Source organism: Balaenoptera borealis, assembly GCF_965194805.1.
Source record: "Balaenoptera borealis genome assembly, chromosome: 16".
NCBI classification, from domain to species: domain Eukaryota; kingdom Metazoa; phylum Chordata; class Mammalia; order Artiodactyla; family Balaenopteridae; genus Balaenoptera; species Balaenoptera borealis.
This window is the reverse complement of record NC_138872.1, coordinates 12563564-12580831: the sequence shown is the minus strand read 5'-3', so window position 1 is coordinate 12580831 and position 17268 is coordinate 12563564. Positions and strand designations below refer to the sequence as shown.

At 42.0% G+C, this 17268-nt stretch overlaps 1 protein-coding gene across 4 annotated transcripts in view; it reads left to right on the top strand.

The window, feature by feature from the left end:
• The window catches only part of ARFGEF2 (ARF guanine nucleotide exchange factor 2), a 100904-nt gene that overhangs the window by 36297 nt on the left and 47339 nt on the right, over positions 1-17268 (top strand). For all 4 annotated transcript variants that reach the window (XM_082362785.1, XM_082362784.1, XM_082362786.1 and 1 more), the window contains exons 7-16: positions 560-628; positions 2269-2420; positions 6105-6235; positions 7446-7680; positions 8307-8406; positions 9127-9266; positions 10544-10652; positions 11354-11537; positions 13318-13429; positions 13976-14181. In XM_082362785.1, the coding sequence (XP_082218911.1) occupies positions 560-628; positions 2269-2420; positions 6105-6235; positions 7446-7680; positions 8307-8406; positions 9127-9266; positions 10544-10652; positions 11354-11537; positions 13318-13429; positions 13976-14181 (1438 nt within the window). The remainder of the gene's footprint in view (positions 1-559; positions 629-2268; positions 2421-6104; positions 6236-7445; positions 7681-8306; positions 8407-9126; positions 9267-10543; positions 10653-11353; positions 11538-13317; positions 13430-13975; positions 14182-17268) is intronic.

The following is a 17268-nucleotide window of genomic DNA, read 5'->3' as shown; positions in this document are numbered from 1 at the left end:
ACTAGTTTTCTACAAAAACAACTGGTACCAAACCTCTTCCACTTAAACAGTTAACATTTTATAGAATAATTCAATTTAAAATTTAGTGAATTCTCAACTGTCACATTAGAAATCTCATGCTAAGTTCTGGGTTTGCAGTGTGGGAAAACGAAGCAGCAGAAGGCATGTCATTTAGCAGGGCTCTGTGGTACACGAGGGGAAGGGACAAGATGAAGCTCCTTCTTCTATTCTGCCAGGAACCATAGCTGGATACAGTCCAGCTCCTGCCTCCAAGCCGGGGTGGTAGAGAGGGCCCTGGGCCAGCAGCTGTGACTCAGGAAGGAAGAATGTATAAGACAGTGAGGCCTTAGTGTTCCACAGAGGGAAAACCGAGTCATAGAAGATGCTGCCTGTGAGTTTCCAGATTTCCTGGGACACAGTCAGATTTGGCTTTGGAGAGGGCTTATTTGTACCCTTGCCTTCCGACTGTGACTCTTAATCTCCTTCTCCACCTTCCTTAGTTTTCCCTGGAAATGCCCACACGTATGTGTTTGCGTTTGTGTATTTGGTGTATGTGTAGGGACCGAAGATGGAGCTCAGGAAGTGGTGAAGGAGATCTTAGAAGACGTGGTCACGTCTGCAGTTAAAGGTAAGAACCAAGACCCCAGCCTTTCCTCCTACTCGTTCCTTCACAGAAGTCCCCAGCCAGGTATTTTAGTGCCCACCCCCAGTAAACTCATGGAAACTGAGTCTGCCCTTGTCTGCCCAACTTTCATGTGGAATTCAGAAATTACTTGTCATTAGTGATTCGTGTTCTTCTCACTCGGGTTGGGTTCAAGAAGCACAGTCTGACAATGTTAAGAGTTGGGTGCTCCACATGGAGATGCAGAGGGCCACTCCTGTATACAGCCAGGTTTTTCCAGAAGTGGGCGGGGAGCCCTGAGGTGGTGAATTTTCCTGGCCAGCCATTGATGTATCCAGGGGACTGTCCCCACGTCAGCAGGTATCAGATGCACAGGGAAGCTTTGTTCATTTTGTTAGACTTCATTCTTAACTCCCTCAATTTTTTGGTGTAGTTTCAGTGGAATTAACCTTGTATAGCTCAGAATGACTATCAGATGATTTTTGTTTTTACCCAGAATCTCAGGTCAGTGGTTATGTGCTGAACACTCAGCTCCAGTGCCAATAAACCATTAATGGATTGAGAAGTCAATAAATTAGTGGGTTGCAATCAGCGTTTTCTAAATGGAAGAGAATAAATGAAAATAGATGCAAGCTGAATGTGACTCATATAGTAATGTTAAGCATTGTTTCATGAAACATGTTTCAGTGATTTATTTATGTGCACACGTGTATACTGGGTCATGACTGTTAAAATGTATTTCTTAGTGAGGGTCATGGTCAAAGAAGTTTGACCCACTGCTCTAAGCCTTATCCTTTTATTAATTTAGGGTACCACCAAACTATATTCATAGATTTCATTATTTAACTTTTTATAGAAATGTCTTTTAAATAAAATAATTTTATTTCCTACCTTTAGATTTTTTTTTTTCTGGGACCAATGCACGAAGTCCTCACATAATGAACACTTATCTGTCTTGTTCACTGCTATATCCCCCAGCCCCTAGCACAGAGCTTGGCACATAATAGGCGCCTGATAAATATTTGTTGAATGAATATATGCTTCAAAAACCATTATGGACGATTATGCTTATTAAGTTGTTTGGTGTCCCTTAAATATATAATGATCCACATGGTAAATTCCTCATAGAGTTCAGCTGTTCTGCTAATCATCAGATGTGCTTTCTTTCATTAAATGATGGAATCTATTTAATTCTTTGTCTTTTCCTTTTCCACATGGCTGCCAGGAAGCTCAGGTCTACATTTCTTTTTTCCTGTGACTGAGGTTTTCTATCATAACTATCAAACTCTTTTCATTTATGTAACTCTTGTTCTCTAACCCCTGTATTAGTAGCCCTTTTTTAAAAGAAAAATCTGTGCTTTTTATGTTTAGCTGGTTCTAATCTTCTTCGGAAGTAGGTAGGGGTGGGCAGGACTGCTGTATTGCACAATTCTGGAGGCACCATTGACCTGGACCACAATATGAAGGAAGCCACCTGGGAGTGGGGCTGTGGGTAATAGACACATATAGCCAGAGCAGGGCAGTGGCTCAGGGAAAGGGAAAAAGCAGTAGCTGGAAGGTTATGTAAATAACTTCTTCTTGGTGTGAGGCCATCTCTTAGGGTAAGTACTAATAACTTGGTGATGACTTTTGCATTGTATTTTAAGAAGCAGCACAAAACCACGGTCTGACGGAGCCTGAGAGGGTCCTGGGTGAACTGGAGTGCCAGGAACATGCCGCGCCCCCAGCGGCTGACGAAAACTCACAGACCAATGGGATAGCGGACGACAGGCAGTCCTTGTCGTCGGCAGATAATCTGGTACGTTGGTGATCTTCCTATCTGGCTCATTTTGGTTTTTACTTTTTTAGAAGATGCAGAATTAAATCTCTATCAGAAGAAGCGAGTGAAAACCAACAAGCCCTGTTCAATTCTTTAGTCACACCATCCTGGCCTGATAGTCTTTGTGCTAATAGGTTCCATTCTTGGAACATGCTAATGTTGGTGGTATATAATAGGGTTGTTAAACCGTATTTATTCAGACTTTTAAAAACTTATATTTCCTGCTCTTTTTCTTTTCTCTCAAAATGGTGTACATTCATTAGAGAAAAATAAAATATAGAGAAGGAAAATAAGGAAATAGAAGTCATCCATAATCTTCTAACCCAGAGATAACATTTGTTAACATTTTACTTATACTCTAGATTTTTCTCTCCCTCCCATGTTTTTTACCACTTAAATGTAGTAACACAACGTACATGCTGTTTTGTAACCTGCTTTTCAAATTTTAGGTATATTATGAACATCCTTTCAGGGCCCCCCATAAGTGTGTCTGCTACATTATTATTATTTTTTTAGGTAGCTTTGTTGTTTTCTTGAAAACACTATATATAAACATTCAAAACAGGAAGAAATGATATTAACATCCCACCTGAACCCACTCTCTCACTGTACCTTTTCACCAATGTTTCTCAATCTTTTAAATGATCTCTCTCTCTCTCACACACATACACACACACACACACACACACACACGGGAGCCTTTTTATGTATTTTTCCCATTCATCACCCTGTTTCATGAAATTTTAAAGCTATTGGTAAACTAGATACCTGTTTATGTACTGTATGTGTATCTGTGCTTTATACATAAAAAGAATGATTTTTTTCCACACCCATTGCCCCCGCCCCCAACCAGTTTTTGCCCCTGTCTTAAGTCTGTATAGGCTGCTATAACAGAATACTATTTACTGGGTGACTTGTAAACAACAGAAATGTGTTTCTCACAGTTCTGGAAGCTGGGAAGTCCAAGATCAAGGTACCAGCTGTTTCAGTGTCTGGTGAGAGTCTGTTTCCTGGCTCACAGATAACTGTCTTCTTACTCTGTCCTTCTGGCAGAAGGGGTGAGGGAGCTCTCTGGGGCCTCTTTAATAAGGACACTAATCCCATCCATGAGAGCTCCACCCTCATGACCTAATCACCTCTCAAAGACCCCACCTCCAAATACCATCACATTAGGATTAGGTTTCAACATGTGAATTTTGGGGTGGAGTGGGGGGCACAGACCTCCAGTCTATAGCAGTCCCCTTGGGGTTACATCATCCCCATTAAGAATGCACTTACATAGGGATGTACTTAAATCCACACTAGGTGTTTCTGTGTTATGTACTAGGCTGCAACTTTGTTCACTCAACACTGTTTTATGGACATCTTTTTACATCAGTAGTACATATATGTCTAACTAATGTTTTTAATGGCCATGTGAAATTCTATCATGGATTACCATAATGTAACAGTTCCCTATTAGGTTTTTGGGTTATTTTCAGTTTAATCACAGGAGACAGTTCTACAATGAACATCCTTGTAGATAGATCTTATGTCCATCCTTAATTCTTTATGATAAATTCATACAAGTGGTATTGTTGGGTAGGAGTTGGAAGCTTTAAGGCTTTTGTTCCTTAACATCAAATTAGGCGGCCAGGAGGGCAATGGTCGAATTTCTACCCGCTTGGAGGCTCTCAGCACTCATTTTCCCATTCCCTCATTAAAACTGGGCAGTAGCATTCATTCAAATCTTTGCTGGTCTGATGGAAGAAAGATCCTGCCTTAATAATTAGTAGTAAGGTTATTTTGGTTTATCTGTTATTTGCATTTCTTGGTGAATTGCTTACTCATGCTTTCTGCCTGTTTTTCATTTGGGAGTAGGGTTTCCATATTTCCTGAATGAATTATGAGAACTTTTTGTATGTTGAGGATTTAATCCTTGTCATATGTTGCAAATATTTATTTTAAAAAAATTTTAATGTAGCTTACTTTTTTAGTTAAAGAAGTTTATTTTAAAACAAAACACCTGTCATTTTTTTCCCCCATTTATCCTGCAATAATATTCTTAGAAATACCTTTTTTACCCAAGCTAATATAAATAATTACCTATATTTGTTTTGGGTTTTTTTTATGGTTTAACCTTTGCTCGTTTATCATTTTAAACCACCCACACCCACTTTTTGAAGGACAAGGGACAATTTTTAGAATTGCTGTAATGACTCCCCCATAAGCTCCTGTTTTGACATATTGTTTCCTCCTCCACATCCCTCACTTCCCCATCCCTCACTTCCCCATTGAATAAATATTGGGTGGGCCAAAAGGTTCGTTCAGCTTTTTCCATAAGATGGCTCTAGTAGCACTTAGTTGTCTTTAACTTCATTTGAAACAGGTTTGTTAAATTGTATGTGACAGCTGTCATATCAGCAGACATTTAAAAAAAAGACATCAAAATTGGTGAATTTTTGTGTAGCCATTTTAATATTGAAGATGGAAGAAAAAAAGCAACATTTTCATGCTTTATTATTTCAAGAAAAGTAAAAACGCAGCTGAAACGCATATAAAGATTTGTGCAGTGTATGGAGAAGGTGCTGTGACTGATCAAATGTGTCAAAAGTGGTTTGCAAAGTTTTGTGCTGGAGATTTCTCGCTGGACGATGCTCCAAGGTTGGGTAGACCAGTTGAAGTTGATAGCGGTCAAATCAAAACAATAATTGACAACAATCAATGTTATACCACGCGAGAGATAGCTGACATACTCAAAATATTCAAATCAAGCGTTGAAAATCATTTGCACCAGCCTGGTTATGTTCATCGCTTTGATGTTTGGGTTCCACGTAAGTTAAGGGGAAAAAAACATTTTGACCATACTTCCACGTGCGATTCTCTACTGAAACGTAATGAAAACGTTCCTATTTTAAAACAAATTGTGACGGGCAATGAAAAGTGGATACTGTACAACAGTGTGGAACGGAAGATATTGTGGGGCAAACGAAACGAACCACCACCAACCACACCAGAGGCCGGTCTTCATCCAAAGAAGGTGATGTTGTGTATATGGTGGGATTGGAAGGGAGTCCTCTATTATGAGCTCCTTCCGGAAAACCAGATGATTAATTCCAACAAGTACTGCTCCCAATTAGATGAACTGAAAGTGGCTGTCAAGAAAAAGCATCCAGAATTAGTCAACAGAAAACGCATAATCTTCCATCAGGATAACAACCCAAGACCACATGTTTCTTTGATGACCAGGCAAAAACTGTTACAGCTTGGCTGGGAAGTTCTGATTCATCCACCATATTCACTAGACATTGCTCCTTTGGATTTCCATTTATTTCGGTCTTTACAAAATTCTCTTAATGGAAAAAATTTCAGTTCCCTGGAAGACTGTAAAAGGCACCTGGAACAGTTCTTTGCTCAAAAAGATAAAAAGTTTTGGGAAAATAGAATTATGAAGTTGCCTGAAAAATGGCAGAAGGTAATGGAACAGAAGGGTGAATACGTTGTTCAATAAAGTTCTTGGTGAAAATGAAAAATGTGTCTTTTATTTTTACTTAAAAAAACCGAAGGCACTTTTTGGCCCACCCAATAATTTAAATTTTCATGAGATAATTATATTTCTTATTTTTGAAGAGTTATCCTTTGGTTTGGACCCTTTGATTTTTCTCATCCTTGTTCTAATCTTAGGAATCAGATGCACAAGGACATCCAGTGGCCTCCAGGTTCTCGCACATTCTGCAGAAGGACGCCTTCCTGGTGTTTCGCTCCCTGTGCAAGCTGTCCATGAAACCCCTGGGCGAAGGTCCCCCAGATCCAAAGTGAGCACACAGCAGTTCTTGGCCGTCTATAACCCAAATGACCCAGGAGGATCTTGGGGGCTCCAAGAAACCCCAGGGCCTTGTCCCCTGGTTGGTGTAAATTCAGGAATTTACAGGATGGTTTTACAATTTTTTCAGGCTCAGGCAGGTCCCCTAGTCCTTTCATCATGAATTGTCTCTGTGTTCCCACCAACCATGATTATTGTGCCCAATTTTCCTTTCCTTGGTTTACGTGCTAAAAATAATCAGTCTATTGAACATTCATCTTCTTTTTACTGACTAATGAATTAATTTAATCTCCTGATCTGGGGGTCCACCATCAGGATGCATAGAAACCTCAATTTCTTACCCTGATTGGAAACTTCTGCTTTGTGGATACAGATTTAAGCCCCAGATTCAACTCAGGGAAGCCAAACCTTTATAGAGTCAAGGATGTACCACAAGGATGGTAGTGCTGTGGAGTGTCAAAGCAGAAGTTCTGGAGCCACAGGGAGCTGTGTTCAGCCCTGGCTTACTTGAGGCCAACTTCCTGGCCGTATGAGCTACTAAACCTCATCTGAAAAATGGGAATACGGAAAATCACCTCACAGGATCAATGATATGAAATGATAGACTGACATCCCAAGCATAGGGCCTAGTACTTTATGAGAGTTTTATAGTTACTATTATTATTATTATTATTATCATTATTATTATTAGTCACTAATAATAATCCTCACTCTTCTGTTAAGAATATGATGACCGTTAGGGAAAAGACTCATGAAAGTTTCCCATTCTTTGCATCCCTTGTGCGCAGGGGTGGGGAGCGTGAGGCAGATGGGTGAAGAGCACTGTTCTCCTCGTCTCTGAAGGTAGAGCGGGACAGACGCTTGAGGCTCACATGATTGATGTGAAGTGATTGGTTCTGTTAGATTAGTTGCAGAACCAGCTTTGCAGAGTCAGTGTGCACTTATTTTGCTCCTGCTCGGTTCTGTGCTTTATGACGGGGAGTTGGCAGCTCTCGTTCTCCCAGGGCCTGCAGGTTCTGTGAGAACCCACCTCATGCCATCTGCCCTCATTCTCTTGACATTTAGGTGCTGTTGCCAATTCTCAACTCCCTGGCTTCTCAGAAAATCCTGCTCACTGGTAGAGGAGTGAGACCTTCTCAAGAAACATCCTTTCTAAAATTTCACCTTTCAGCTCTGTCCTTGTTTTCCATTTCCTTTGCCAGATCCCACGAGCTGCGCTCCAAGGTAGTTTCCCTGCAGCTCCTCCTCTCCGTGTTGCAGAACGCTGGCCCGGTCTTCAGGACTCACGAGATGTTCATCAATGCAATCAAGCAATATCTCTGCGTGGCGTTGTCCAAAAACGGCGTCTCCTCAGTGCCTGATGTCTTTGAGCTCTCTCTTGCCATTTTTCTTACTCTTCTTTCAAACTTTAAAATGCACTTGAAGATGCAGATAGAGGTATGGACTCCAAATTGACTTTTTTTTTTTAAGTTTGATGACTCTTTTGCCTAACGTGTTAACTGCTGGCAGCATAGTCCTCAGGAACTAGAGTTACACAGTCTACTTGCTGGTACCCCAAAGAAGAATTTTTTGAGCAAGAGAACACCTTTTCATAAAAAGTTACTGCCCCCAAATCTTGTATACCTTTCATTTTAACCAAAGGTTTAAATCATATGGTCTGTGTGTTGGGCTCAGTCCCCAAACATGTGCCTATAAGTTGTTTGGGATAACTTGAATTAGTTTCCAAATTGAGAAATCAGATTCTCCATGAAAATCCAGATTTGTGATTTCTCTCAAAAAACCACAACCCCGGTCCTGCCTTTCCACGTAGCAGCTCTTGGTGGTTTCTCAGGAGCAGCTGCTCCCTCTGATGGGGCCGTGTTCTCGGTTCACTGTGGTCCTACCCTATTAGCTCTTCCCACCCAGGGTTCCGGTGCTGGTCAGCAGTGTGTGGGCCTCAACTCTTCTCCTGCCCGGGCTGCTTCACTCATAGGCTCCGCCTGTTCTTCAAAGGCTTTGGGGGTTTTGAGCCCTAATTTAAACTATTAATTGGTGTCCTCCTTTATCTTCTTCTTGTCGTATAGGTCTTTTTCAAAGAGATTTTCCTGAACATTTTAGAAACATCAACAAGTTCTTTTGAGCACAGGTGGATGGTCATTCAGACCCTGACAAGGATCTGTGCAGGTATTTTCACCCTGAGGGTGCTCATCTATTTGACTTGCCCAGAAACACCTTTGATGCTTTCATTCTCCAAAGTCCAGATTAAGACCTTTAACTCCTCCTTTTAGAGTTTTAATGAAGTTCTGAGGAAATCATTACCTTAAAGGCTACTGCTAACCTAGTGACCAACTCAGACTGGTTTGCCCAGGACTTTCTGATTCTAGCATGGAAAGTCCCACGTCCTGGGAAACCCCATAATCCTGGAAAACCAGGACACTTGTCACCCTACCTACAAGCTGAACATGGTTTGTAAGTCACAGGGTCCTGGGTCTTGGTGCTGCCAACCCTTGATTGGATGCTAAGGTAAATGTGGATTTCCCTTACACCGTACAATTGTGTAGCTATAAACCGAGCATCTATTTGTTATCAGAGTAACTGCATAAAAGTTACACAACTTTAAGAATTGGATCGGGCAGTTGTTCTCCCTTTCTTTGATGAGGAAAGCGAGCTGTAGAGAGGTGGAAGCAGCTGCCTAAGATTTCAGTTAGTACCAGGGCAGGCCTAGAAAGAGGGCCTTCCACACTCCTGGTCCTTCCAACATGCATTTCCAGAGTGAGGTGTGTCCAACCTGAGTTAGTAATTCACTGGGAAAAGTTTTTGACCAAGAAATCTCATTTAATAAGATAACGTAACTGCTGTCTGTGTTCAGTCAGAATTTCTAATATCCATGTGTTATTTTCCAAGATGCCCAGTGTGTTGTAGATATTTATGTCAACTACGACTGTGATTTAAATGCTGCTAACATTTTTGAGCGCCTCGTAAACGATTTATCCAAAATCGCTCAGGGAAGAAGTGGACACGAGCTGGGAATGACACCTCTGCAGGTACAAACACTGAGAACACTCATTTATATTTAAAGTTCATGCATTTCAGTAAACATCTGTCGAGAGTCACCCCGTGCCAGGCACTGTCCTTGGTGCTGGGGATACAGCAGTGAAAAAAACACAGACACGCACCTCCATGTGCACAATTGCTGTGGTCCCAACACTTAAAAGCAAACAGTGAAGAAGTAAGCCACAGAGAAAAATAAAGCAGGGACGATAGAGACGGGATGTTGGAGGTGAGGGTGGTGCCATTTTTAATGGGGCATCAGGGTAGTCTCCCTGAGAAGGTGACACTTGAGCTGAGACCTGTAGGAAGCGAGTTCACTCTGTCACCTTTCCATAGATCGTGTGAAAACAGGATCCCAGGCTCCAGTAAAGGCAAAGGAGATTGCTTCTTATTAGATTCCCTCATTATTAGAGTGCCTACAAAGAGAATAGGATTCTTAACCTGAGGTCTCTGAAGAAACTGGTCAGAAGGTCTGTGAGCCACCTGGAATTATATATAGAATTTTGGTGTATGGGCATTTTTCCTAGATGAAGGTCCATAGTTGTCATTAGATTCACAGAGAGAGATCCACACTATTTTAGATGCTGTTTTGAGTCTAAAATGTTTGCTTTTTTTTTTTTGGCTGCGTGTCTTGTGGGATGGTCCCCCGACCAGGGATTAAACCTGGGCCCTGGCAGTGAAAGCCCGGAGTCCTAACCACTAGGCCACCAGGGAACTGCAACATTTTTTAAGACATTTACAACTTGCATTCGACTTTTAAGAAATGCTACTTAAAAGGGAAAAAACCCAGTATTTTTATTTACTTGCAGAATAAGCCTTAAAATGGAATACTTTTGTGGGTGTTTAGGGGATAATGGTATGTCCACAATCATTCATCTGCTGCATAAAATTCTTTTCTCTTTTTTCAGGGTCACTAGTTAAGACCCTCTTACTTATTTATTTTTTTAAATGGTATTTTTAAGTGTTTTGTTTAATTTAAACAAGCAATGAATGAGAACTTTCTTTTAAAAAATCCAGATAATACTCTGTTTTAGGAATGCACACATCCCATATTTTTGCTGCTGGGGAGTTTGTAATGAACACCTTTAAAGATGTTCATGGTTTTTGCAGTGAGCCATCAATATTTATGTCACCCGTTAGCTTTTCCTTGGGTTAATAGCACTGAATGTCAGTGCTTATCTCGTGTCGTCACAGGATTCCCGGAGCCCTCTAGATGTCGGCACTTAATTTATCTGCTGAGTCTCTGTGTCGTGTCACTTTTGTCCTTTAGGAGCTCAGTCTGAGGAAGAAAGGCCTGGAGTGCCTCGTGTCCATCCTCAAGTGCATGGTGGAGTGGAGCAAAGACCTGTATGTGAATCCCAACCACCAGGCCAGCCTCGGTGAGAGACCCCTGCTGCAAACATCCAGCCCTCACCCCCACCACATACGATAGGCTACTCACGTCGTCGGGAGAAGCTATCCTGATATAGGTGTCTTAGAGTTAGCAAAACACTTTCATTTGCAGACTATGTGAAGTATTTTAAATGTTCTGTTTTTTCATCCATCTGGAATTTGGGGGGGAATAGTGTGAGTTGTGCTCAAACTCCATTTTTCCAAAAGGGGAGCCAGTTATTCCAACATTTTTTTAGTAGTCTCTCCTTCCCTCACTGATTTGAAGCACCACTGATTTGGTTTATGATATACCAAATTCTCCTGTGTGCGTTAAGTCTGTTTCTGAATATTCTGTTCTATTGATTTGTCTGTTCTTGCACCAATACCACGCCTTTCAAATGCCTAGAGTTCTTAGCAGTGAGTTTTGATACCTGCTAGGACAGGTCCTCCTGTTCATTGTTCCTTAAGTGTCTTGAGTGGTTTTGTACTTTTATTCTTTCATGTGAATTTTAACATTAGCTTATCAAGTTCCACAAACAAGTAAGTTGTTAAGTAAAGTAACTGAGTGATATCAAGGTGCTCATGACCCTTACAGTACAAACTTTTTTGTTACAGGTCTGGGAAAGGGAACTGCAGAGCCAGACCTCACCTCAGCCGTGTCTCTGTCCCATCTGTTTATTTGATTTCCTTTGCTTTTGTGTCATCGCAGGTCAGGAGAGGCCCATGGATCAGGAAATGGGGGACGGGAAAGGCCTTGACATGGCGAGACGGAGCAGCGTGACATCCATGGAGTCCACGGTGTCCTCGGGGACTCAGACAGCCGTCCAGGATGATCCGGAACAGTTTGAGGTCATCAAGCAACAAAAGGAGATAATTGAACACGGCATTGACCTGTGAGTGTGGCCGTCGCTCTAGCTGAATCTCTTGGGAACCTGGCACTGACTCCTCAAGACGAAATGCCTGTTTCCAGAGGCCAGTGCTGGCACTTGTGGCCAGGCCCAATCAGGCTGGGCTTGGGCTGAGAGTGAGTGTGTGTATGAGAGAGAAATTTAATAGCTTTGTGTGGTTGATGCCTGGTCTTTTTTTCCCCCCTAATTAAAAATATCAAACCAGTTTAGAAAATGCAGAAAAACATAAAGCAAGAATGTTAAAATCACTCATACAATTACTACCTAGAGGAAATCACCATTGGTAACATTTTTTTCTGACTGTGTATTGTGAAAAATTTCAACATGCAGAAAAATTAACTTTTGCTATATTAGTGTTATCTGTGTATTTTTTTCCGGAACCATTTGAAAGTAATTTGTAGCCATCATAATATTTCAGCTGTACATAGTTGAAAAATAAGGACATTCTCCCTTATAACCACATCATCATCATTACAATCACTGGTAAATCATCATGTTTCTTTTCAGTTTTTTATACACAAAAGTACATACACACACAATCTCACATCCTGTCCAACTTTTGAATGATTAGTTAATTTTGTAAACTCAATTTATTTTAAAAGTTGATGTTATAATACTCATTTATTAATTAAAATGTTGATCTCCTCATTTCCACTCTCACCATCCCTGCATCCCCCCCCCCCCAGTCTGTTCTCCCACAGCAGCTAAAGGAATCTTTTAAAAACTTAAATCAGGTCTTGTCACTCCCTGCCTACAGTCATTGCAGGTTTCCCATTTCCTCCCCACAGCCCGATCCAGCCTCCAGCCTCCCTCACTGACCTCATCCCCTTCCAGTGCTCCTGGGTCACAAAGGGCGTTTCAGTCCCTTGAACACCTCAAGCTTTTTGCCCTATTGCACCTTCTGCTTAGAATATTCTTGGATCTTTTTCATTCTTCGGGCTTGGCAAAGCATCTCTTCCTGAAAGAGGCCCCCGTAACCACGCTCTCTGAACAGTTCCGAGGTGTTCTCTGTCCCTGCACCACAGTCACAGCCTGTCCTCACAGTCCTTGCCACAGTTTGTGCTTATACATGAAGATCATTCCCCAGTGCATGGCCTGGTAAATAACAAGTTGAATTTATATGTCAATTAAGTTTGCCTGCCTTTAACAGAAAATCCAGAAATAACAGTGCTTAAGCACCATTAAAGGAAATCCCAAAGGGGACAGGCTAGGACAGTTGCAGTGGCTCTTATGGACGTCAGAGACCCAGGCTCCTTTTATCTTTCTGCTTCACCATCTTGAATACAGTTTTCATCTTCAGTGTTGCCTCATGGTTTAAGAGGACTGCTGGAGCTCCAGTCATCACACACATATATTCTGGGGAAGAAGGGGAAAGAGCAAAAAATGTATACCTCCCTGCCAAGTCAGCTTTGTTTAAGGATCCTTCCTAGAAGTACCCACACCACTTCTGCTCATCTCTTACTGGCCGGAACTTTATCACACGGCCGTACTTTGTCTAAGGGAGGCAGGGAAATGTAGTTCTTATCCCAGATAGTTGTGTGCCCAGCTAAACATCTAGGTTTTATTAGTGTTGGAGAAGAGGAGAATGGATATTGGGTGACAACCAGCAGATTCTGTTAAAGCTAGGTCAAAAATTAAAAGTGGAATTGAGAAAAACTACCAGGACACACAGTTCATGGTGTTACTGTAATTTGCCTCAAATGCTAGCTTTTTTCTATCCTCCAGAGTTTGAAATAAGCAACCTGTGTCCCATCTCTTGGAAAAGGTTCAACAAGAAACCCAAGAGAGGGATCCAGTATCTCCAGGAGCAGGGCATGCTGGGAACGTCAGTTGAAGACATTGCCCAATTTCTGCACCAGGAGGAGCGCCTCGATTCTGTAAGACTGGGGGCTGGGTACGAGCATGTGGGTTCTTTCGTGTGATTCTGAGACCTTACTGGCTTTAACCTAGAGACTGGCCGACCCTGAGTGCAGTGCTGTTGTCCACACCCCTGCTTACAGCAGTCCTGTTTATCCCTTTGGCCAGTGTTGCAAAAAGTGCTTTAAAGGGAATAAACCAGCCTCCTGACAGGTGGTAGTGTATTTGGTGGGACAGTGTCAGAGCTAAAAGTGTCCCTTGGCTGCTAGAAATTGTTCTGGGTGCTCGTTGGCAGCTCACCTCCCTCCTGAGTGTGCCCCATCATTCCTCCACTTTTCAGTCTCCTGTGCCTCCCCCGCTTCCTTCGTGGCGGGACACTCTGAACCTGGAATGGTTGGGTGGGTGGGCAGGCTCAGGGAGTTGCCTAACTTTTCTAGCAGTTCAGCCCATTCTGGGTGTTTAGAGCCGGGGCATTCGGGGCCCCCGCCCCGCCTTTGACTGAAGTGTCTTTCACTGGGTGTTAATATTTGACAATTTGTAGGTATGAGTGAGTGTGTATGTTTCAGACCCAAGTAGGTGATTTTCTGGGAGAAAGCATGAAGTTCAACAAGGAGGTGATGTATGCCTATGTGGACCAACTTGACTTCTGTGAAAAGGAGTTTGTCTCAGCCCTGCGGACGTTTCTAGAAGGTTTCCGCCTACCTGGGGAAGCTCAGAAGATTGATCGGTTAATGGAGAAGTTTGCTGCAAGATACATAGAGTGCAACCAGGGGTGAGCACCGTGTTTAAGTCCCTTCTGCGCTCTCTTTTTGCCTTCCTCAGAGCACCAGTCTTAGCGTGGTTGGGGTTTAATCCGCGCCAGGCTATTAAAGTTTCTGTTCACTGTGTCTCACGTAAGACCTCACCTCGACCATTCATGTCCCCTCTACAGGAGGTTGAGGACCAGAGAGGCTAAGTAACTTGCCCAAGACTACACAGCTAGAGCCCACGCTCTTAATTATGACAAAAGAGCAGTTCTGTGGGTTGAGAAGAGGCACTCAGGCATCTCTTCCCTAATCAAGAACAGCTCCCTGACTTAATATATGGGGTAGATCTGAAGAATTTTCGTTTTTCTTTGATTACATACTGATGAACAGATTACTGAAATGTCTCTGTAACTAATAAAACCCTACCTGCGTACATGATTTCATCTTGGGGCCTTTTTTTAAACTATTATTATTTTTTTAATTAAAAACATTTTTTTTAATTCTTTTATTTTTAAAATAGTTTATTTTCCCTACAGTTCAGTTTTTTTAATTATTATTTTATTTTATTTATTTTTGGCTGCGTTGGGTCTTCGTTGCTGTGCGCGGGCTTTCTCTAGTTGCGACGAGTGGGGGCTACTCTTCGTTGCGGTGCTCGGGCTTCTCATTGTGGAGGCTTCTCTTGTTGCGAAACACGGGCTCTAGGCGCGTGGGCTTCATTAGTTGTGGCACGTGGGCTCACTAGTTGTGGGTCACAGGCTCTAGAGCACAGGCTCCATAGTTGTGGCGCACGGGCTCATTTGCTCTGCGGCATGTGGGATCTTTCCCAGACCAGGGCTTGAACCCATGTCCCCTGCATTGGCAGGTGGATTTTTAACCACTGCACCACCAGGGAAGTCCCTTGGGACCTTTTTTGATAGGTAGTTCATTTTTGTGTAGGAAATGGAAATTGAAAGGAGAGCTAACCTTTATTAAACACCTCCTGTGTGCCAGCCATGCCGTGAGTTTTACATGCATTTCATCTAATTAACGGTAAGCCTGGGAGGTAGTATCCCTGTTTTATAGGTGAGGAAACAGGCTCTGAGATAGTGAGCAACCTATCCAGAAATTAATCAGCTAGAAAGTAGCAGAGATTGAATATGAATTTGTCTGACTCAGAAAAGCTCATGCTCTTTCCTCTGAACATGAAGTTAAGAATGTCTGAATATACTGTGAACGTGAAGTGGAAAATTTTCAGTGGGAACATTTTGAGAACAGTTTTGCCTCTTAAGTCAGCTTGGTTTTCATATTAATTGGTCCCAATCCTCCAAGTGCACAGCAAGCTGTCCCCATGAGATGACCTGGTCAGCAAAGGCAGCCTCTGGTCATTTTAACCAAATAGGTATTAGAATTTTCTGTGAAGACACAATTAGATGTTATTTACTTTAAACATATCTCTTATGTGGACCTAGAGACCTTGGTCTGTGTCCCCTAGTCGGTAAATACGTGACCCAATTAAATGTCACGTTAGAATGTAGACCTTTTACTGTGTTCTTCAGAACTTCTCCTTCTCCTGTTGGGGGCAGTTTGGATAGACAAGTTTTTCTTTAGCCTCATGTATTACAAGGCTGTGCATCCCCAAGCATTTGTCTTTCTTCTCTTGCCTGAGGCAAAGAAAGTCAGCCTTCACCAGCATATTGTTTATTAAAGCAACATAAATATTTTTCTTTGTATTTCTGCTGTTAAATATTATAGTTTATAATGTAAACTTTAAATGGCTAATAACTGGACAGGAGTTTTAGTCATCTTTCCACCTGGTGCCTAGCACACAGTAGATATTCTCAGGAACAGGACCAAGGTGAGGCAAGCGAAGCACTAAAGGTGCAGACTGTAAAGGGCCTCGCTCAGAGTCATGTGCTGTAGGGTCGGCACCTGGGAGTAGGGGGGCCTCGCTTGCCTCACCCTCGTCCCTGGCCCTGGAGGCTCCTTAAGGATTGGATTGGAAGAATCAACATTGTGAAAATGACTCTACTACCCAAAGCAATCTACAGATTCAGTGCAATCCCTGTCAAACTACCACTGGCATTTTTCACAGAACTAGAACAAAAAATTTCACAATTTGTATGGAAACACAAAAGACCGTGAATAGCCAAAGTGATCTTGAGAACGAAAAATGGAGCTGGAGGAATCAGGCTCCCTGACTTCAGACTATATTACAAAGCTACAGTAATCAAGACAGTTTGGTACTGGCACAAAAACAGAAACATAGATCAATGGAACAGGATAGAAAGCCCAGAGATAAACCCACGCACCTATGGTCACCTTATCTTTGATAAAGGAGGCAAGCATATACAGTGGAGAAAAGACAGCCTCTTCAATAAGTGGTGCTGGGAAAACTGGACAGGTACATGTAAAAGTATGAAATTAGAACACTCCCTGACACCATACACAAAAATAAACTCAAAATGGATTAAAGACCTAAATGTAAGGCCAGACACTATCAAACTCTTAGAGGAAAACATAGGCAGAACACTCTATGACATAAATCACAGCAAGATCCTTTTTGACCCAGCTCCTAGAGAAATGGAAATAAAAACACAAATAAACAAATGGGACCTAATGAAACTTAAAAGCTTTTGCACAGCAAAGGAAACCATAAACAAGACCAAAAGACAGCCCTCAGAATGGGAGAAAATATTTGCAAATGAAGCAACTGACAAAGGATTAATCTCCAAGATTTACAAGCAGCTCATGCACCTCAATAACAGAAAAACAAACAACCCGATCCGAAAATGGGCAGAAGACCTAAATAGACATTTCTCCAAAGAAGATATACAGATTGCCAACAGACACATGAAAGAATGCTCAACATCATTAATCATTAGAGAAATGCAAATCAAAACTACAATGAGATATCATCTCACACCGGTCAGAATGGCCATCATCAAAAAATCTAGAAACAATAAGTGCTGGAGAGGGTGTGGAGAAAAGGGAACACTCCTGCACTGTTGGTGGGAATGTAAATTGATACAGCCACTATGGAGAACAGTATGGAGGTTCCTTAAAAAACTAAAAATAGAACTACCATACCACCCAGCAATCCCGCTACTGGGCATATACCCCGAGAAAACCATAAT